Raw genomic sequence first — 23,894 nt, 5'->3', positions numbered from 1 at the left:
ACGTCCCCCTCATACCACCAAAACAGCTGTGACCCGTTGAGGCATGGACTCCACAGACATTAGCAGCAGAATCTGTATTTTCTGCCTTAAATGGGACCCACCAGGAAAAGTGTATAAAATAGAACTTATCATTTTAATGAGCACTAAAGGAGCTTTTAACTAAAGCCAGTGGAGAGAGTAGGAGCAGTAGAGAAGAGATATTTCACTGACTCGAAGCACTCCACCCCTCAAACCTTCCACAGTCCCACCGTCCTCTCATGGAAAAACTCCACTTCTGCACCATGTCTTCACCAATCGCACATTAACAGTTCTCATCAAACACTATATCACATATATAGCCATCAGCTTTTGTTTTGACTGAAAGATTGTTAAAGCCTGCCACCACGACAAGGTAGACTCTTTTTGCAGGGCCCTACTCTACTCTAACCTATTACAAATTTCTTCAAATATCTAATACTCTTTTTAGGTATATTTTTATTTCTTTTTCTTTAAGGGAATGTGTCACATAGATTTTTTTAAAATGACCAGTAATACTACATACAGAGACAAATACCATCACACCATGGCCAGACAACTTATTACCACCAGATAGTGACCAAGTTATACCATGTACAAGGGAGAAATACCATCACATTATGACCAGACCATGTATTTCCACCACACAGTAACCAAATAATACCACATACAAGGAGCAAATATAGCCACATCATGACCAGACCACTTATTACCACCACATAGTGACCGAATGCTACAATACTGATCATTAATAAAAAAACCACAATGCTAAAATTACTATAAGTTCCATTATACACAGAAACTCTGTATATAGTGTATAGGTAATACAGGGATCAGCAGTGACATTATACACCGGAGCCCTGTGTATAGTGTAAGTGTACAGATAATAGTGATCAGTAGTGACATTATACACAGGAGCTCTGTATACAGTGTATAGTGTACAGGTAATACAGTGATCACCAGTAACATTATACACAGGAGCTCTGTATATAGTGTACAGGTAATACAGTGATCACCAGTAACATTATACACAGGAGTTCTGTACATAGTGTCAGTGTACAGATAATATAGTGATCACCAGTTACATTATACACAGGAGTTCTGCATATAGTGTCGGTTTACAGGTAATACAGTGATCACCAGTGAAATTATACACACGAGCTCTGTATTTGGTGATCACTGTATTACCTGTACACTGACACTAGAGACATTATATACACTAGCTCTGTATATAGTGTCAATGCATAGGTAATACAGGGATCACCAGTGACATTATATACAGGAGCTCCCTGTGTATACACCGGTGATGTCTCTAGTTGAAGTCCTCCTTCGCTATTCTTCTACATCCAGCGCAGACTGCCATCACTTCTTCCAGCCAGGACACATCTCTGGAAAAGATAGCACTCAGTTATGTAGAGCACTGCTTCCAGAGCACATTCCCCACTTTTTCCCCAACTTCTACACTATGCAGTTGAATACAGAAGTACACCCACCACCTGAATCGAGCGATGTGTCTCTTAGTTTATTGGGTGCAGCAGTTGTGAAGCAGAGTTTTTTGATTTGGCAGTGCAGCACGGTTGAGAAAGCTAACCCCACCCACACCAGGCTCTCTATTTGCATTGTCTATAGTCAGTGAGCTGCTTATCAAAGGAGAAGGCGGAGTTGGATTTGCAAGCTAATGCCAGCTAGTCACAGCAATCACCAGGTGATAAAACCTTCATTGTAAGTAAAGACCAGCACACAGCCTGACATCGTTAAATTTTGTGTTTTAACCCCTACCTCATGTTATCCTCAGATTACATAGCAAAAATCTGCTGACAGATTCCCTCTAAGGAGCATTTACTTCAATGTAATCATGAATGAATGAATAAGCATAGTTAAAAAAAAAAAAAAAACAAGAAAAAATTGTCTCATGATTTTCTTGCTGTGTAAACAGGTTGCCGATCACTTGATAAATGAGTAAACTGCTCTGGTGAAATGATCTTTTGTGCAGCATAAAAAAAATAAAAAAAATTCTCGGCTTGCATCGCCCCGTGTAAACAGGACTCACATTGCCGAGAACTATGGCAGCATGTTTGCACTGAGTTGTCCAGTATACTTGTTCTGTGCATATTGTTTACCTTCTTCTCCCTGTGTAAACAGGTATTCAAATTTAAAAGTTTACCGATCGGCATTCGTTTGGTGCTTCCGGCCCGTCTGTGTAAACGGACCCTTAGTTGTATCCTTAGCACCCATACAAAACCATTCATTTCCTCATCGTATCCATGATCCAGGACCAATTAGCCAACCGAAGGTCTTTTCAATGTCCGCAGAGATCATACTAGTTGGTATCTTACACTTTTGGACACAGGACGAGAGTAGCAAAGTTTTCTAGGTGTTACCTTGTACTTATCCACTGTATACAAAGCAAGCTTAATTGTCACACATGAGATTTGATATAAACATATCATGAACGTGTCGCTGTGACGAAGTTATCTGTTCCAAGGAACTATAATGTGCGTAATCTGTAGTTTTTTGTATTTCTGTATTCCTCTAAATTGCTTTATTTTTATTTTACAGACATGGAGATGACTTGATTGTAACACCATTTGCTCAGGTGAGTTGTAATGATCTGTGATGACATTTTGTATTATGTAACAGCTCAAAAAATGGATATATGTTGCACTATTTTTGTCCAAAATTTTCCTGAAAAGGAATGTGTCCGCTCGTTCCTCCCTACATACTGTTATAATGGGCATAGAGGTGTTTCAAAAATAAGGCAATCTGTACATTTGATTAAGTAGTCCTTTGCTCCATTACTGGAAAAATAATGTTTTATTCCTTTATGTAAATAAGACTGAAGTGCTTTGGGCATGATCAGAGCACTTCCCGAGACTTTGCCTCCCTGATTCACCATCTTCTCTCTGTGTTGACTACACAGACAATGAGCTCTCAGTAAAGCAGAAGAAATTGAGGAGTGTGGGGAACAAAGTCACGGGAGGCAGAGGCTTGGGAAGTGCTCTGGTTACACCCAAAGCACTTAAGCTTCATTGCAAAAGGAATAGATTTGTTATTTCAATAAAATTCATTATATAGTAAAGAGCACAGTTCAGAGGTTTATGGGAGCTACAGAAAAAGCCTATAAAACTGGTGGGTATGTAAGGAGATGGACATGTTCCCCCTTTATGACATCAGTGCTGTGTGTAATGTGATGTGTAATCTGAATAATGTCCTTCGTCTTGTGTACATATTGTCACGTGAAGTCACGTAAAGTATATAGTAATGAACAGTACAGGATGTGATAGTATAAGATAAGTATTAGAAGTGTAATAGGCTTAGTGTATAGAGCTGTTTTCCATTGTTAGAATTGAGCTGTAGTCTGACCAGTGACAGGTAGTTGGCAGAGGCAGGGAGAGCTATGATGCAGTGCTGAACACTTACGGTGCATGGTGACCACGCTCTGTATCTAAATAGCAAAGTGAGGGCACAATGGCTTCCAGATGTTCAGACTGACATTTGCCCCTTAATAGACTCCCCACAGCTCAAGGCCCTCATACACTAAAGGTACCGTCACATTAAGCGACGCTGCAGCGATAGCGACAACGATGCCGATCGCTGCAGCGTCGCTGTTTGATCGCTGGAGAGCTGTCACACAGACCGCTCTCCAGCGACCAACGATGCCGAGGTCCCCGGGTAACCAGGGTAAACATCGGGTTGCTAAGCGCAGGGCCGTGCTTAGTAACCCGATGTTTACCCTGGTTACCAGCGTAAAAGTAAAAAAAACAAACAGTACATACTCACCTGCGCGTCCCCAGCCTCTGCTTCCTGACACTGACTGAGCTCCGGCCCTAACAGCAGAGCGGTGACGTCACCGCTGTGCTGTACTTTCACTTTAGGGCCGGATCTCAGTCAGAGCAGGAAGCAGACGCTGGGGGACGTGCAGGTGAGTATGTACTGTTTGTTTTTTTTACTTTTACGCTGGTAACCAGGGTAAACATCGGGTTACTAAGCGCGGCCCTGCGCTTAGTAACCCGATGTTTACCCTGGTTACCAGTGTAAAACATCGCTGGTATCGTTGCTTTTGGTGTCAAACACAACGATACACGGCGATCGGACGACCAAATAAAGGTACCGTCACACTAGGCGATATCGCCAGCAATCCGTGACGTTGCAGCGACCTGGATGGCGATATCGCTGTATTTGACACGCAGCAGCGATCTGGATCCCGCTGTGAAATTGCTGGTCGCTGCTAGAAGGTCTGCACATTATTTGGTCGCTAGGTCGCCGTGTATCGCCGTGTTTGACAGCAAAAGCGACGATACCAGCGATATTTTACACTGGTAACCAGGGTAAACATCGGGTTACTAAGCGCAGGGCCGCGCTTAGTAACCCGATGTTTACCCTGGTTACCAGCGTAAAAGTTAAAAAAACAAACAGTACATACTCACCTGCGCGTCCCCCAGCCTCTGCTTCCTGACACTAAAGCGCCGGCCCTAAACTGAAAGTGAAAGCAACAGCGGTGACGTCACCGCTCTGCTGTTAGGGCCGGAGCTCAGTCAGCGTCAGGATGCAGAGGCTGGGGGACGCGCAGGTGAGCATGTACTGTTTGTTTTTTTAACTTTTACGCTGGTAACCAGGGTAAACATCGGGTTACTAAGCGCGGCTCTGCGCTTAGCAACCCGATGTTTACCCTGGTTACCCGGGGACCTCGGCATCGCTGGTCGCTGGAGAGCGGTCTGTGTGACAGCTCTCCAGCGACCACACAGCGACGCTGCAGCGATCGGCATTGCTGTCGCTATCGCTGCAGCGTCGCTTAGTGTGACGGTACCTTAAAGTTCTGGACTTTATTCAGCGACCAGCGACATCACAGCAGGATCCTGATCGCTGCTGCGTGTCAAACTAAACGATATCGCTAGCGAGGACGCTGCAACGTCACGGATCGCTAGCGATATCGTTTAGTGTGACGGTACCTTTAGGTAAAGGTCGACTGAATGATTTTGAGGGGTTCGGCTGACCACCTAAGGTGTAAGACTAAAGGGTCCTCCCAATTGTCCCCCAACAGATTTGTTTCTGGACACGTAAGGCTCAAGCTGTTGGACTATAGTCACACCTTCCTTTACTTTTCACCTGCGCAAATGAATCAGGCAACGCTCTCTCATAAAGAACTCGAGAGCGCTCAGCCGACACCTATCCAATGTGTATGGCCCTGCCTACGCCCTTTACCTATATATTGTGTATGGCCCACTTTACACCGGCCAGCTGTCTAATGTGTATGGCCCGCTTTAACCGGACAGACGTCTGTGTATGGCCCGTTTTACGCCTGACAGGTGTCTAATGTGTATGGCCCGCTTTATGCTTGACAGCTCCCGAAAATCCATATATGACGCTATATACACTGTGTTCCAAATTATTATGCAAATTGGATTTAAGTGTCATAAAGATTGAATTGTTTTGTTTTTCAAATAAACTCATGGATGGTATTGTGTCTCAGGGCTCAATGGATCACTGAAATCAATCTTAAACACATGTGATAATTAGTTTTCCAGGTGATTCTAATTAAAGGAACACTACTTAAAAATGATGTTCCACATTATTAAGCAGGCCACATGTTTCAAGCAATGTGGGAACTAAAAAGGATCTCTATGCTGCTGAAAAGCGTTAAATAGTGCAATGCCTTGGACAAGGTATGAAAACATTAGATATTTCACGAAAACTTAAGAGTGATCATCACACTGTGAAGAGATTTGTGACTGAAACAGAGCACAGACAGAGTTCATGCAGATAAAGGCATAATGAGGAAGATTTCTGCCAGACAAATTCATTGGATTAAGAGAGCAGCTGCCAAAATACCAAACAGTTATTTGAAGCTGCTGGTCCCTCTGGAGTCCCTCGAACCTCAAGGTGTAGGATCCTTCAAAGGCTTGCTGTGGTGCATAAACCTACTATTCGGCCACCCTTAAACAGTGTTCACAAGCAGAAACTGTTGCAGTGGGCCCAGACATACATGTAGACTAATTTTCAAACTGTCTTTTTACTGATGAGTGTCGAGCAACCCTGGATGGTCCAGATGGATGGAGTAGTGGATGGTTGGTGGATGGCCACCATGTCCCAACAAGGCTGCGACGTCCACAAGGAAGTGGAGGAGTTATGTTTTGGGCCGGAATCATGGAGAAACAGCTGGTAGGGCCCTTTAAGGTTCCTGAAGGTGTGAAAATGACCTCTGCAAAGTATATAGAGTTTCTGCCTGACAACTTTCCTCCATGGTATAAAAAGCAGAAATATGCCTTCAGGAGCAAAATCATCTTCATGCTGACAATGCACCATCTCATGCTGCAAGAATACCTCTGAGTCATTGGCTGCTATGGGCATAAAAGGAGATAAACTAATGGTGTGGCCACCATCTTCCCCTGACCTCAACCCTATAGAGAACCTTTGGAGTATCATCAAGCAGAAGATCTATGAGGGTGGGAGGCAGTTCACGTCAAAACAGCAGCTCTGGGAGGCTATTCTGACTTCATGCAAAGAAATACAAGCAGAAACTCTCCAAAAACTCACAAGTTCAATGGATGCAAGAATTGTGAAGGTGATATCAAAGAAAGGTTCCTACAGTATGTTAACATGTAACTTGGCCTGTTAGGATGTTTTGGAGTTAAATAGCTTTTTCTGTTCAGTGAATGTGACCTCCTAATGCTGCAAATTCCACAAATGAGCATTTTCAGTTCTTCAAAACATATCAAATGTTTAGAAATTCTACTGTGCGTAATAATTTGGAACAGTGCATTTTAAGTTTTTATTCATTTTGGAGATTATACTGTTATCATTGGGAGGTTTCTTCAATAAAATTCGATGTATACTCTAACGGGTGATAACTTTTATTAGACTGACTGTCATTTGCACCAACCATTTAGGAAAATCCGCCAAAAATATAATTTGCATAATAATTTGGAACATGGTGTAGATAAAGATCTCCTAGCTCGGTAAGGCTACTTTCACACATCACTTTTTTGCCGTCTGGCAAATTTTGAATAAACAGATCCACCGCAAATTGTGAAAAGCTGATTCGACGGATCCGTTTTTTTCGCCGGATTTGAATAGCTGATCAGGGGGGAGAGAGAGAGAGATATGCTTGCTAGAATGGAAAACGCTACTGCACATACCCTAAAAATAATCGGAGCATGCCCCAGTTTAAAAAAGCAGAATCCGTCGCTGGATTCTGTCATTTGATGAATCCAGCGCCATAGGGTTCCATTATAGCAAACGACGGACGGCGATGGATCCGTCACTGTCCGTTTTTTTTCGACGGAGACAAAAAACTTTACTATGTCCGTTGTCTTCGGCCGCCGGAAAACCAATTTTTGACAGATCCTGCGTAAAAGTCTATGACAAAAAAATGGATCAGGCTGCAACTTTTGCCGGATCCCGTTTTTCCAAAATTTGTTGGATTGTGCCTGATGGGAAAAAACTGATGTGTGAAGGCAATACTGAGCTAAATCTCCCATGCAAGTTACAGGCTCCCATGATATATTGTTCTTCTGCTTGATTAAAACCCAGAACATTTGCATTTTGTTATCAGTAAGCTATTTCAATCACTTAATAAGAGACGATCTAATCTCACAGACTGGGAGCATACAATGAATTCAGTGCCCAGTAGACAGCCCAGCCCTGTGCTGCACCCACACACTGACAATGTATAGTCAGACAGGAAAATCTGAGGTTGCATTCTAGATAGTAGTCATTGTCACCTAGTAAGAAAAACCTGGGCCTAAAACAGGCCATACCCAAAAGACAGCTGTCAGATTAATGCAGGACATACACATTAGACAGCTGTCAGGTGTAACGCGGGCCTTACCCATTAGACACCCTGGCTTTACACCTGAGAGCTGTCCAATATGTCTGGCCAGCTTTATACCTGATAGCTGCAATTGTGTGTGACCCGCTTTAAGTCGACAGCTGTCTAATGGGTATGGCCCGCTTTAAATCGACAGCTGTCTAATGGGTATGGCCCACTTTATCCCGACAGCTGTCTAATGGGTATGACCCGCTTTAAGTCGACAGCTGTCTAATGGGTATGGCCCGCTTTAAGTCGACAGCTGTCTAATGGGTATGACCCGTTTTGGGCCCAGGTTTTTTTACTAGGTGACAATGACTACTATCTAGAAGTTTTCCTATCTGACTATACATTGTCAGTGTCTGCTGTGCATTGAATTCATTGTACTGCTGCCAGTCTGTGACATTGCAGAAGAACAATACATCATGGGAGCCTGTATCTTGCATGGGAGATTTAGCTGGGCATTACCGAGCTAGTAGATCTGTATCTATATAGCATCATAGATGACTTTCCCATACACATAGGCTTAATTAGATAAATAGGGCATAGACGGTCCCTGAGGTCCTACCGGAACAGGCTGTGTATGCTATAGAGATGGACAGAAACCATAAGCATTGCTGTGCTGAAAACACTACTTGTCCCACCAATTATGAGTGACTAGTGCTACATGGCCACATATTATGTATGAAAGCAGACTGCAGGGGATCTATATGTTTGACTCTGGCAGTCTGGAGGTCTTCCTTAATGTGTCACTCCATCAGCATCGACTTACCATAATCTGTTCTCTTAATGTTCTCCAAGGAGAGGGCTCATTGTGGTGTAGTGTCTGTCTCTTACCTCACAGACCACAGACTTGCTGCATCTTCACCTATCACACAGAAAAATTGAATGTGCTGTTATGTATTGTGCAGAGCAGAAATCGCAAAGCAGTCTAGTAATGCTCCTCAAGAAAGCCATGCAGTCGTTGTATCATTACGTGCTGCAGTAGTTGGTGTACCGGCAATGCTTGCTCTAGGAGTATTATGTGATTGGTATCTGAAACTCTCCTTTATTAACTACTAAAAATGATGGATGTTGCAGCAATTTCTCACTAATTCTCAGTGGCGTAATTTAAGTCTGATGGGCCCCAGTGTAAAATTTGAATCTTGGCTCCTAGCTGCATGTTGGTTATATGTATGGGCACTTGTAGCACTCTAGATCCTATAAAGATGTGTGTTTGTCCCCCCATGTAATAATGGCCCCCGTTCTGGCTGTTTAATGTAATAATCTTCCCCATTGTGGCCCCCCATCCTGTAATAATGTCTCTCACCTTAAGCTCCTTCCTGGTATAATGTCCCCTATCCTGTTACTCTTCCTGTTATAATATCCCCTCTCCTGGGCCTGTTCATGCTATAATGTCCCCCAACCTGGTATAATGTTCCCAATCATGGGCCCCTTCCTGGTGTAATGTCCCTCATTCTATAACAATGTCCCCATCCTGAGCCCCTTCTTGGTTCAATGTCCCCATATTGCTATACTGTCCTGGCACCCTTCCTAGTGTAATGTCTTCTATCCTGGGCCACTTCCCGATATAATGACCCACATCCTGATATAATGCACCCTATCCACGGCTTCTTTCTTGTACGTTGCCCCCATGCTGGTCTCCTTGTATTATGTTCCCCATCCTGGGCCCCTTCCTGGTATAATGCTCTCCATCCTGGGCCCCTTGCTTGCTCCCCATCTTGGGCCCCTTCCTGCTATAATTTCCTGGTATAATGTTTTGCCGCTCTTTTCCAACCCATTAATTTAAAGCAATACAATGTCCCTCATCTTGGTACACTGTCCGTCATCCTGAGCCACTTCCTGGTGTAATGCCACCCTTCCTAGGCACCGTCGTTGCATAATGCTCCTTATCTTGGACCTCTTCCTGGTATAATGCTCCCCATCCTGCACCCCTTCCTTGTAAAATGCTCCCCATTCTGCTCCCCGTCCTTGTATAATGCTCCCCTTCCTGCGCCCCTTCCTTGTATAATGCTCCCCATCCTGCGCCCCTTCCTTGTATAATGCTTCCCATTCTGCGCCCCTTCCTTGTATAATGCTTCCCATTCTGCGCCCCTTCCTTGTATAATGCTCCCCATCCTGCGCCCCTTCCTTGTATAATGCTCCCCATCCTGCGCTGTTGTGAATTAGACTTTTTTGGCTCCCTCTAGTGGTTACTAGTGATATGACTCTGGGATTTCCTTCCCTCTGTTTGCACCCAGCTGGGTCGTTACTTCAGGGGTGTTGCTATATAAACCTCCTGGAACCTTAGTCCAGTGCCTGGCATCGGTGTTATCAGACACATTCTGTTTGCTCCTGTTTGCTTGTCCTGGTTCGTGTTAAATTAAGCTAAGTCTTGCTTCTTTGTTTTTTGGGTTATTTGTTTACTATCATTTTTGTCCAGCTTGTACTAAATGTGATTCCTGACCTTGCTGGAAGCTCTAGGGGGCTGGTGTTCTCCCCCCGGGCCGTTAGACGGTTCGGGGGTTCTTGAATTTCCAGTGTGGATATTTTTGATAGGATTTTTTGCTGACCATATAAGTTATCTTTCTATATTCTGCTATTAGCTAGTGGGCCTCTCTTTGCTAAATTCCTAGCTCATTCTTATGTTTGTCTTTTCCTCTTACCTCACCGTTATTATTTGTGGGGGGCTTCTATCCAACTTTTTGGGGTATTTCCTCTGGAGGCAAGAAAGGTCTTTCTTTTCCCTTCTAGGGGTAGTTAGCTCTCCGGCTGGCGCGAGACGTCTAGGATCAACGTAGGAACGTTCCCCGGCTGCTGGTATTTGTGGTGCTAGGATTAGTTATATGGTCAGCCCAGTTACCACTGCCCTATGAGCTGGTTTTCTGTATTTACTGACTTAGCATTATTCCTGAGACCCTCTGCCATTGGGGTCATAACACTGCGCCCCTTCCTTGTATAATGCACCCCATCCTGCGCCCCTTTCTGGTATAATGCTCCCCATCCTGCGCCCCTTCCTTGTAAAATGCTCCCCATCCTGCGCCCCGTCCTTGTATAATGCTCCCCTTCCTGCACCCCTTCCTTGTATAATGCTCCCCTTCCTGCGCCCCTTCCTTGTATAATGCTCCCCATCCTGCGCCCCTTCCTTGTATAATGCTCCCCATTCTGCGCACCTTCCTTGTATAATGCTCCCCATCCTGTTCCCCTTCCTTGTATAATGCTCCCCATCCTGCGCCCCTTCCTTGTATAATGCACCCCATGCACCCCTTTCTGGTATAATGCTCCCCATCCTGCGCCCCTTCCTTGTAAAATGCTCCCCATCCTGCGCCCCGTCCTTGTATAATGCTCCCCTTCCTGTGCCCCTTCCTTGTATAATGCTCCCCTTCCTGCGCCCCTTCCTTGTATAATGCTCCCCATTCTGTGCCCCTTCCTTGTATAATGCTCCCCATCCTGCGCCCCTTCCTTGTATAATGCTCCCCATCCTGCGCCCCGTCCTTGTATAATGCTCCCCTTCCTGCGCCCCTTCCTTGTATAATGCTCCCCAACCTGCGCCCCTTCCTTGTATAATGCTCCTCATCCTGGGCCCCTTCCTGGTATAATGTCCTGGTAGAATGTTTTGCCTCTATTTTCCAATGCATTAAATAAAAAAAACAACAAAAAAACCTGATTCTTATCTTCCTCTGCTCCCACAGTGTCTTGCGTCCTCTTCTGTAGCAGATTTCAGTGTGCCGGCACTGGCAGTGTATGATGTCACCGCCGCGTACCACTCGTGTTTGGCATGCCGATGTCAGCTGTCGGCCTCCGATCGGCTGGTGGCATCTATTGCAGTGCAGGGACCCAGAGCTGAAAACACAGACTCAGTTGCTCCCTCTGCAACCGTGATCCTTACACCGCTGCTATTTCCATTGACTTCTATAGGGCCGCTGACTGCAGTCTGATCGGTCTCTTTCTATGTGTGTATAGGGATGACCTGTCCATTTTGGTGATCTGCCTCGGACTAGTCACATGATGCGCAGAGTTCCCGACCAGCTTTTAAAACTGTTTTTTCTTAAACTCTGCAGAGATTCAGAGTAAAACGTACACGGCTGCAATAACACGGCCATACTGATTCATGCTGCACTGGGGTTTATTTCCATTTTATTTTTGTCTGTACCATTCAGGATAATTAATGCTTATTATTTTATTATTTATTTTTTTTTTTTAAGTGGTTAAAGAGTTGATGGGTGGTGATTCAAACCTTTATATTGAATTTTTTTTTTTTTTAAGTTTATGTCTGAAACTTAAACCTGCGACCGCTTCAACTACTGCATTGCAGATGTATTGTAGTACATAGACAAAATGACATCCTCCTATGAAGCCCAGTCACAGGAGGACAACAATGGCAGCCATGGGGCCATTAACCGGCTCCACGTTGCTAAGACACATACACACGTATATGAAAATGAACAAATGAAAGTCAGACATTGCTTTTCAACCATGCTTCCACAGAATTTAAAAAAAAAAATAAAACTCGTGAAATAGGCCTGGACAGAAATGATGGTATCCCTGAAAATAATGTGACAAAAGGGACATGTTAAATCAAGGTGTGTCCACTAATTAGCATCACAGGTGTCTACAATGTTGGAATCAGTGAGTGGCCTGTATATAGGGCTACAGATACTCACTGTGCTGTTTGGTGACATGGTGTGTATCACACTCAACATGGATCAGAGGAAGTGAAGGAAAGAGTTGTCTCAGGAGATTAGAAAGAAAATTATAGACAAACATGTTAAAGGTAAAAGTTATAAGACCATCTCCAAGCAGCTTGATGTTCCTGTGACTACAGTTGCACATATTATTCAGGAATTTAAGATCCATGGGACTGTAGCCAACCTCCCTGGACGTGGCCGCAGGAGGAAAATTGATGACAAATCAAAGAGATGGAAAATATGAACGGTAACAAAACTTGAACTTCAAGCTCAAGGAACATCAGTCTCAGATGGAACCATCCGACGTTGCATGAGCCAAAGTGGACTTCATGGGAGACGACCAAGGAGGACACCATTGTTGAAAAAAAATCATAAAAAAGCCAGACTACATGATGACAAGCCACAAATTTCTGGGAGAATGTCCTATGGACAGATGAGACAAAAATTGAACTTTTTGGCAAGGCACATCGGCTCTATGTTCACAGATGGAAAAATGAAGCATAGCAAGAAAAGAACACTGTCCCTATTGTGAAACATGGAGGAGGCTCTGTTATGTTGTGGGGCTGCTTTGCTGCATCTGGCATAGGGTGTCTAGAATCTGTGCAGGGAACAATGAAATCTCAAGACTATCAAGGGATTCTAGAGAGAAATGCGCTGCCCATTGTCAGAAAGCTTGGTCTCAGTCGCAGGTCTTGCAACAGGATAATGACCCAAAACACACAGCTAAAAACACCCAAGAATGGCAAAGAGGAAAACACTGGACTATTCTGAAGTGGCCTTCTATGAGCCCTGACCTAAATCCTATTGAGCATCTTTGGAAAGAGCTGAAACATGCAGTGTGGAAAAGACAACCTTCAAACACGAGACAACTGGAGCAGTTTGCTCTTGAGGAGTGGGCCAAAATACCTGTCTAGAGGTGCAGAAGTCTCATTGACAGTTACAGGAATCGTTTGATTGCAGTGATTGCCTCAAAAGGTTGTGCAACAAAATATTAAGTTAAGGGTGTCATCATTTCTGTCCAGGCCTATTTCATGAGTTGTTTTTTTTTAGTTTTTTTTAAATTCTGTGGAAGCTTGGTTGAAAAGTAATGTCTGCCTTTTATTTGTTCATTTTCATAGATCTTTTATTTATTATCACTTTTGTCAGATTCAAGTTATTGCTGTGACCACTGTGGGTTTTTCTGTCATTAAACTAGGGGTACCAACAATTTGTATTGTAGTGTGTATTAACACCCCGTGATTGTATTGATAGTGGCATTTAAATGGTTAAAAATCAGCACTGGAAGCTGACTGCAGTCAATGCTGTTACAAGCAGATATCAACTGTGTAACACAGCCTGCATCTTCCAGGCATGATATCTTCTGACCTTAATTTATTGTGAATGGAGGCTTTAATTCTTCATAGCGATGGGGCTCCTAACATCCAAAATATCATCAGCTCAGTTTACATTTCTACAGGGGGATAGTTTTTTTTTTTTTTTTTCAATCTGATTATATAGAAATAGATATCTAAAAATAATGTAATCAGCACTAAATGTTGGCTCTAAAAATATTTAAAAAGGTTTAATAGTTTTAACAAGTAATATGGCGAGTTATACAATTTCACAAAACATTTCCTACACTGTTTTCAATATATCTGCTTGCAGTCATTTAATAGAAACCCACATTGTTCCGTCCTGGTAATGTGATGATCACATTGTGCATCTGGGTCGCCATCAAATGAGCTGGACTGATTTTTATCTACTGGAAGTAAACAATAAGTCTTTCTTTAGATAGCAAGCAGAGATAGATAGAAATAGATGCAGAAAAAATACTGTAAAATTGCACAATTTTATAGTAAAAATAAACTATTTTCTGAACCCTAATACTCCTTTGGTCAGCTGCTGCTTTTGAAGGCCATTTCTGCATGGATAAATACATTTTCTCCATAAATATAATTGCCTAAAAAAAAAGAACCTTTCACAAGATGACAAGTTTGAGCATGTTAAACTGGCCACATCATGGAATAATGGCCGCACAGCTGAGTAAAACGTATTTTTCTGCATTTCTCATCCTTATGAAGATACAGATATAATGTTTAGATTCTAATTTCTTGTCCAACTTAGACCTCCTAAGCAGAGATTCATCTTTGGAGGCGTTTATTTTTTTTCCCTGCATGATGCTGCCCAATCATAAGCATGAGGCATCATGTAGGGGAACAAAGGACACAAAGTCAGAGAAGGTCAGTCCCGGCTTTCTCTGTGTGAGGCATATAGTGACACCAAGCACTGCTCTCCTCACTGATCATATTGCCACACCTACAGCAATTACTAGCTGGGAACAGGAGTAGAGAAACTCTTTGTGTCATGACAAACACCTCTCTCATCGGAAGGGACTGTCTGCTCTGCTTTACTCCCACTCCCACCATAATGACAGTGCTGTGGGATGAGAGCTGCAGATGCAGAGGTGTTTACAATGACACACAGCTCTGCTCTACTCCCCTCTCCGGCTTGTGATCACAGATGCTACCAGTGAAGAGAAATATGTCATTACAAATGCTTCTTTCAGCTGGCAGCAGTCAGTGTGGGAGGAGGTGGAGGAGATCAGAGCTGACAGTGCCCTTATTTGCTAGGTGGAAGAGGTGTTTGTAATGACACACATTCATGGCTCTACTTCCCTCCCCGTTTGTAATCACAGTAGATGCAGTCAATGAGGAGGGTAGGGTTGTATGTCATTACTAGGGTTGAGCGACTTTTACTTTTTTAGGATCGAGTCGGGTTGAGCGAAACCCGACTTTGTCAAAAGTCGAGTCGAGTGAAATCGGCCGATTATCGCGCAAAGTCGGGGATCAACCGAAACACGAAACCCAATATAAATCAATGGGGAAGCAAAGTCGGCAGTGAGTGGTGGACAGGAAAACACCTACAGTGCCCATTTTAATGTCAAAAACATCAATTCGTGTCACTTAAGCTTGTGAATCTTAATTTACCTTATAATAATAGTTAGGCATTGAAAATTGGGGGTCATTTGGCTAAAGTTGTGGGGGGGGGTAGGGCTGGCTCAAGTTTTTCGTGGGCCCAGGAAACGCGGACTACATCACGGCGGTGGAGCAGGGAGAGGTCAGTATTTCAACTTTGCAAGTGCTGTGATCCTGAGCAAGCAGGGGGGGCCCACTCGTTCGCATTGGCACTGGCACTGGCACAGGGCCCCTCAAAGTATGGCGTTGTGTTTGACGGCGGGGGTGCCTCCCACCGGCAGAGACACTTTTGCATACTATGAGGGGCCCTGTGACAGTGACGTCGCCAACGAGTATGCCCTCCCCACCTGATGAAGGAACCTGCACTTTCATCTGCGCCTTCCTCTTTGTCCCCGTGTAAGGTGGTATAGTATGCAGGAAGGGGAACCTGACTTTCAGCAGGGTCAGATTCTGGCTGTGTAGAGTGCAAGGGGAATGTAGTGGTCTAGGTCAATGTACCAGCAGACTCATGTAGCACTGGCTGGGCAATGGGCAGGATGAGGAGGAAACACAGATATAGGCCCAAATAATAAAGTGGGCTAAATGCAGTTCAAAATTGGTAACAGGACTAACCAGGCAGCATTGCTTTGTTCAGTGGAGGACAACTGTAATGAGTGGCAGACACAGTTAGTAGGCCCAAATAATAAAGTGGGCCAAATAAAGTTCAAAATTGGTAACAGGAGTAAACAGGCAGCACTGATTTGTTCAGTGGAGGAGAACACCAAAGAGCGGCAGACACCGTTCGTAGGGCCCAACCAAACTAGTCGGCCAAATGCAGTTTAATATCTGATATAGGCTGAAAGCCTAAAAATTGAAGCTCAGCTTTGTTCAGTGGAGGAGAAAAGCAAGCAGCGGCAGACACCGTTAGTAGGGCCCAACCAAACTATAGTAGGCCAAATGCAGTTTCATATTAAAAATATAGGCTGAAAGCCTGAAGATTGAAGCTCAGCTTTTTTCCTTGGAGGACAACACCAAGGAGCGGCAGACACCGTTAGTAGGCCCCAACCAAACTAGTAGGCCAAATGCAGTTTAATATCTGATGTAGGCCGAAAGCCTGAAGATTGAAGCTCAGCTTTTTTCCTTGGAGGACAACACCAAGGAGCGGCAGACACCGTTAGTAGGGCCCAACCAAACTAGTAGGCCAAATGCAGTTTCATATTAAAAATACAGGCCGAAAGCCTGAAGATAGAAGCTCAGGATAAAAAACCAGGAGAATACCAAGGAGAGGCAGACGCCATTAGTAGGCCCAACCAAACTAGTAGCCCCAATGCAGTTTTCAAATTCCTATAGGCTGAAAACCTGACAATTGAAGCTCAGCTTTTTTCAGAAGAGGACAGCTGTATTGAGTGGCGCAGACAGACACAGGTAGTAGGCCTTAACCAAAAAAGTTGGCTCAGTGCAGTTTAAAAAAAGGTTACAGGGGTACACAGGCTGCATTGGAGTGGTCAGTGGAGGACAATTGGAAGGAGTGGCGCAGACTTACTAGGCCTAAAATAAAAAAGTAGGCTCTATGCAGTTTTAAATAGGTTACAGGGGTACACAGGCAGCATTGGTTTGGTCAGCGGAGGACGATTGCAAGGAGGGACCACAGACAGACTTACTAGGCCTAAAATAAAAAAGTTGGCTCTATGCAGTTTAAAATAGGTTACAGGGGTACACAGGCAGCATTGATTTGGTCAGCGGAGGACGATTGCAAGGAGGGACCGCAGACAGACTTACTAGGCCTAAAATAAAAAAGTAGGCTCTATGCAGTTTAAAATAGGTTACAGGGGTACACAGGCAGCATTGGTGTGGTCAGAGGAGGACGATTGCAACAAGGGGCAGACACAGTTAGTAGGGCCAAAAAAGTAATAGGCAAAAGGCAGTTAAAAATAGGTTACAGGAGTACGCAGGTGGCCTAGCTTTGTTCAGTGGAGGACAACTGTAAGGAGTGTCTGACACAGTTAGTAGGCCAAAATAATAAAGTGAGGTTAATGTCTGGCAAAAAAAAAATTTCACAAATAAACAGGTGGCATACCTAGGTACAGGGGTGGGCTCCTCTGCTGACTTGCAGACAGTGGTAGTTGGCACAAAGTATTAACTGGTGTAAATGTAGGACAGGGCCCCTGAATATTTTTAGTAGCAACAATCATGTCAACAAATTGGTATTGGCAGTGCCATTGAAGGATTTAACAGCACAGACTAAACAGTGGTGGAGCAGTGAGAGGTAATTTTGCAAGTGGTAGAGCACTGTTTGAGCTGGGGGGATAACACTCTCTCTTGGGCGGCGGTACTGGCCCAGGGCCCCTCATGTTACGACGGTGTGTCTGACGTTGGTTGTGCACCACCACCGCCAGAGACACTTCATTGTACTATGAGGGACCCTGTGCCAGTGCCGTCGCCCAAAAGTGGGCACACCCACCTGTTCAGCCAAACGGCACTCGCACGGGTGCTTGCGCCAAGTGGTGACCACGGCCCTGTGGGGGGAGTCAGCCCATTTAGGGAGGTGTAAAAATGGCCTATGGTGGACATACAGCAGCTGCAAATGGAGGAATTGGAGCAGTCAGTAAGACAAGTCCAAAAGCAAGACCTTTTTACAGGAAAGCTAGGTGTCAGCAGGGAAAGGTGGGGCAAAATAATTAGAAATCCATGATTGGTTCATTTTAATGAAGGTTAGATCATCAACATTTTGGGTAGCCAGACGAGTCCTTTTTTCGGTCAGTATTGAACCAGCAGCACTGAATACTCTTTCTGATAGCACACTAGCAGCAGGGAAAGCGAGCTCCTGTAATGCATATTCTGCCAATTCAGGCCAGGTGTCTATTTTGGATGCCCAGTAATCAAAGGGGAATGACGTGTGAGGGAGAACATTGATAAGGGAGGAAAAATAGTTAGTAACCATACTGGATAAATGTTGTCTCCTGTCACTTTGAATTGATGCTGCAGTACCTGTCGTGTCTGTGGTCATTGCAAAATCACTCCACAACCTGGTCATAAAACCCCTCTGTCCAACGCCACTTATGATTTGTGCACCTCTAACACCTCTGCCATGTTGCCCCCTGCAGCTCGTGTGAGAACCATTATCGCCGCTGAGTGCTGGGAATGCCTGAACCAAACGGTCTACAAGAGTTGCTTGTTTGGTAGCCAATATTTGCTCAAGGTTCTCATGTAGCATGATATTTTGCAATTTCCCTTTATAGCGTGGATCCAGGAGGCAGGCCAACCAGTAATCGTCATCAGTCATCATTTTGATAATGCGGGGGTCCCTTTTTAGGATACGCAAGGCATAATCAGCCATGTGGGCCAATGTTCCAGGTGTCAATTCACTGCTTGTGCTGGGTTGAGGAGCACTTTCTGGCAAATCAACATCACTTGTCTCCCTCAAAAACCCTGTACCTGACCTTGCAACGCCACCAGTTTCTATTGCCCCCTGAGAAGCATCCTCCTCCCATAAATATTCATCCCCATCATCCTCCTCGTCCTCCTCCTCTTCGTCCGCCACCTCGTCCAGGAGACTTCCCTGAGCAGACAATGGCTGACTGTCATCAAGGCTTCCCTCGTCCTCGGCTGCAGACGCCTGCTCCTTTATGTGCGTCAAACTTTGCATCAGCAGACACATTAGGGGGATGCTCATGCTTATGATGGCGTCGTCTGCACTAACCAGGCGTGTGCATTCCTCAAAACACTGAAGGACTTGACACAGGTCTTGTAGCTTCGACCACTGCACACCTGACAACTCCATGTCTGCCATCCAACTGCCTGCCCGTGTATGTGTATCCTCCCACAAATACATAACAGCACGCCTCTGTTCGCACAGCCTCTGAAGCATGTGCAGTGTGGAGTTCCACCTTGTTGCAACGTTGATTATTAGGCGGTGCTGGGGAAGCTTCAAAGACCGCTGATGGTTCTGCATACGGCTGGAGTGTACGGGCGAATGGCGGATGTGCGAGCAAAATCTTCGCACCTTCAGGAGCAGGGCGGGTAACCCCGGATAACTTTTCAGGAAGCACTGCACCACCAGGTTCAAGGTGTGAGCCAGGCAAGGAATGTGTTTCAGTTGTGAAAGGGCTATGGCAGCCATAACATTCCTTCCGTTATCACTGACTACCTTGCCTGCCTCAAGATGTACACTGCCCAGCCATGAATGAGTTTCTTGCTGCAAGAACTCGGACAGAACTTCCGCGGTGTGTCTGTTGTCGCCCAAACACTTAATTTCCATCACAACCTGCTGACGCTTACCACTAGCTGTTCCATAATGGGACACCTTGTGTGCAACACTGGCAGCTGCGGATGGAGTGGTCGTGCGACTGCGGTCTGTGGACGAGCTCTCGCTTCTGCTGGAGGATGAGAAGGTGGAGGAGGAGTGGCGAACGCCTACAGCCAACTGTTTCCTAGACCGTGGGCTAGGCAGAACTGTCCCAATATGGCTGTCCCCTGTGGACCCTGCATCCACCACATTATCCCAGTGTGCCGTGATGGACACGTAACGTCCCTGGCCATGCCTACTGGTCCATGCATCTGTTGTGAGGTGCACCTTTCTACTGACAGATTGCCTGAGTGCATGGACAATGCGGTCTTTGACATGCTGGTGGAGGGCTGGGATGGCTTTTCTCGCAAAGAAGTGTCGACTGGGTAGGTCATAGCGTGGTACTGCGTAGGCCATCAGGGCTTTGAAAGCTTTGCTTTCAACCAACAGGTAGGGCATCATCTCTAACGAGATTAGTCTAGCAATGTGGGCATTCAAACCCTGTGTACGCGGATGAGAGGACGAGTACTTCCTTTTCCTAACGAGAGTCTCATGTAGGGTGAGCTGGACTGGAGAGCTGCATAGGGTGGAACTAGCGGTGGTGGTGGTGGACATGGCAGACTGAGAGAGGGTTGGTGATGGTATTCTTTCTGTTGGCCTACATACAGTGTTTCCTACCAAGAACCTGATGATTCCCTGACTGCTTTGGCCTTGCGACGATACCTCCACATTTGCTGCAGGTGGTGTTGTAAACGGTGGGCTTACAGTGAGCGAAGGAATGTAGCATTGCTGACTAGCTTCATTGTGAGTGGGTGCAACAACGTTATGGGACGTTTGGTAGTTAGTCCAGGCTTGCAAGTTCATGGTGGCTAAATGTCTACTCATGCAAATTGTATTTAAATTTTTTACATTCTGACCTCTGCTAAAGGTCCTTGAGCATTTCTTACAGATCACTTTGCACTGATCATTCGGATCTTGGTTAAAAAATTGCCAGACTGCACTCTTCCTACTATTGAATACCTTTTCAGGCATTGCACACTGTGCTACTTTAACCGGATGGCCACGCTGTCCTACAACTGTTTTTGGTTTTGACACACGTTTTTGGCCAGATACGGGCCTGCCAGATGAAAGCTGTTGCGATGTTGATGCCTGCTGCGGCTCCTCCTCCTCCACTTCAGAGCTACTTCCAGCAGCACCCTGTTCTCCCAATGGCTGCCAATCGGGGTCAACAACTGGGTCATCTATCACCTCCTCTTCTATGTCCTGTGCACCTTCCTCTGTGTCACCATGTAAGCCGGTGCTATAGTGTTCGGGACGGGGCACCATAGTCTCATCAGGGTCAGATTGTGGCTCAGTACACTGCGAGGGCAATGTTGTGATCTGAGTCAATGGAACAGCATAATAATCTAGCTGTGGCTGTGCATCTGTGCACTCCATGTCCGATTCATCTTGTAATTGGCATGGCCTGTTAACAATTTCCCTTTCTAACCCAGGCACGGTATGTGTAAAGAGCTCCATGGAGTAACCTATTGTGTCGCCTGACGCATCCTTCACTGTTGTTCTGGGTGAAGGACACAAGGAAGCGACTTGTTCCTGACCGGGAGCATCCACTGACGACGCGCTGCTTTTAAATTTTGCACTTTCCAAGGGGAGGCGAAAGAGCTAGAGGCAGAGTCAGCAAGGAAAGCCAAAACTTGTTCCTGCTGCTCCGGCTTTAAAAGCGGTTTTCCTACTCCCAGAAAAGGGAGCGTTCGAGGCCTTGTGTAGCCAGACGATGACGCTGGCTCAACAACTCGAGACTTAGGTGCTATTTTGCTTTTCCCACGACCACCTGATGCTCCACCACCACTACCATCATTACCAGCTGGCAATGACCGCCCACGGCCACGACCTCTTCCACCAGACTTCCTCATTCTTGGAAATATGTAACCAAACTAACAACCGTTATATGGTACTGTAAAACCAGGTAGAAGGTGTACGTAAACTTGTTGTGAATTTAAATCTCCCTTTATAGGTGTGGGAGACTGCTGCAAAATTCAGGTTCACTGTATTACACTACTCAGTTTCAGTGTCAGAAAGTGGCTGACAGATATGCCACAAACAGGACTGACGCAGATGCACTTAGTGGCAATATAAATTTCCCTTTATAGGTGTGGGAGACTGCTGGGAAAATCAGGCCCACTGTATTACACTACACAGTTTCAGTGTCAGAAAGTGGCTGACAGATATATATATATAAAAAAAGGGACTGTGCTACAATAACAATCTCCCTACAATGATCTCAGGACAAGTATGGCAGGCAGCAATAAAAAGGACTGCTGCACACAAAAGTGTGGACAAATAAACAAGATAACTGTGCAGAAAGAAGCAACAGGATTTTTGCTTTGAAAAAAGCAGTTGGTTTGCACAGCGGCGTACAAACAGCAATGCAGCTATCAGGGAGCCTTATAAGCTACAGAGCTGATGCACTGAAATCTAGCCTCCACTGTCCCTGCAAAGAAAAGGTGGTGTTGGACAGTGGAAATCGCTACAGCACAAGCGGTTTGGGGGTTTATATTTCCTCCCTAACAATATCCCGGCTTCTGACGAAGCTGCAGCAACCTCTCCCTATGCTCAGATCGGCAGAAGTAAGATGGCGGTCGGCGTGCACGCCCCTTTATAGCCCCTGTGACGCCGCAGAAAGCAAGCCAATCACTGTAATGCCCTTCTCTAAGATGGTGGGGGTGCGGACCGAGACCTATGTCATCACGCTACCCACACTCTGCGTCCTCCTTCATTGGCTGAGAAATGGCGCTGAAAGCGTCATACGAAACGCGACTTTGGCGTGAAGATCGCCGACCGCATGGCCGATCCCACACTGGGATCGGGTCGGGTTTCACGAAAACCGACTTTGCCGAAAGTTGGCGGTTTATGAAATTGACCGATCCGTTTCGCTCAACCCTAGTCATTACACATCTCACACAAAGAAAGCCAGGTCTGTACTTTTCTGTGTATTTTTTTTTACTCCTGCCTCATACCTCCTACTTATGATTGGACAGCATTCAGTGAAAAAAGTATCCACCCCCGCCCAAGAGAAGAATCTCTGCTAATTCCTCCTTGGCTGAAGGGGAAATTAGAATCTAATCTTTAAAAGTCAATATCTCCACAACGGAGATGAAGAATACAAAAGTGAAAACTGTTTTATTCAGTTCTGCAGCCACTATTTGTGATGTGGTTAGTTTATCAGGTTCAAACTAGTAAAAGGTCCTATATATGTGTGTTGTTCTCTACTGGACATTCTTACTAATGGGCCCAGGACGTTTAGAGACATAAAAAATGATACTCACCCCCCTGGACTAGTGACTAGTGGGGCTTCTCCATTCTCAGAGCTCTGTCCTCAGTGTCCTGACATCAACAGGTGGCAATGGTGTCATGTGAGCACTGCAGTAAATAAGTACAGAGGAGCGCTGCAGCTCAGTAGAGCAAGTATTGTTTTTTTTTTTCACTACCCTGTGTAGTATGTATCCTGAAAAATGAGAAAAAGAGGTGAGATTATACTCACCCAGGGGCGGTCCGGTCCGATGGGCGTCGTGGTCCGGTCCGGGGCCTCCTATCTTCAAAGTATGACGTCCTCTTCTTGTCTTCACGCTGCGGCTCCGGCGCAGGCGTACTTTGTCTGCCCTGTTGAGGGCTAAGTACTGCAGTTCGCAGGTGCCGGGAAAGGTCAGAGAGGCCCACTGAACAGGGCAGACAAAGTATGCCTGAGCTGGTGAAGACAAGAAGAGGACGTCATCCTATAAAGATAGGAGGCTCCGGACCAGACCGCGACGCCCATCGGACCGGACCGCCCCCCCAGGTGAGTATAATCTAACCTCTTTTTCTCATCTTTTAGGATACATCGGCGGCTTATCTACAGCATTCCAGAATGCTGTAGATAAGCCCCTGATGCCGGTGGGCTTAGCTCATCTTTGATTTTGGGGGTGACAGGTTCCCTTAAAGCTGACAGATATGATTATAATTGAATAGGGACTGCTAAGTGCGTCTGGTGTCTTTTAGGCCAATGCTTCATCTCACATCAAATGTGAATATTGCCTATGCTGATGCAAACACCAACTTACACTTCTGCCCATAACATTGATAGTGATCGCCATCTACTGGTCATTTTAAAGAATACAAATTTCAAACGTTAAAACTAGATGAGAGCTGAG

The 23,894-nt window shown here is 45.3% G+C and overlaps 1 protein-coding gene across 7 annotated transcripts in view; it reads left to right on the top strand.

Annotated features, from left to right (window-relative positions):
• PDE4D (phosphodiesterase 4D) overlaps nt 1-23,894 on the top strand; it is a 1,072,650-nt gene that overhangs the window by 824,588 nt on the left and 224,168 nt on the right. For all 7 annotated transcript variants that reach the window (XM_077285781.1, XM_077285789.1, XM_077285817.1 and 4 more), the window contains exon 3: nt 2,575-2,611. In XM_077285781.1, coding sequence (XP_077141896.1) covers nt 2,575-2,611 — 37 coding nt within the window. The remainder of the gene's footprint in view (nt 1-2,574; nt 2,612-23,894) is intronic.

The sequence above is a fragment of the Ranitomeya variabilis genome, chromosome 1 (assembly GCF_051348905.1).
Source record: "Ranitomeya variabilis isolate aRanVar5 chromosome 1, aRanVar5.hap1, whole genome shotgun sequence".
NCBI lineage: Eukaryota > Metazoa > Chordata > Amphibia > Anura > Dendrobatidae > Ranitomeya > Ranitomeya variabilis.
This window is presented reverse-complemented; position numbering and strand designations above follow the sequence as displayed.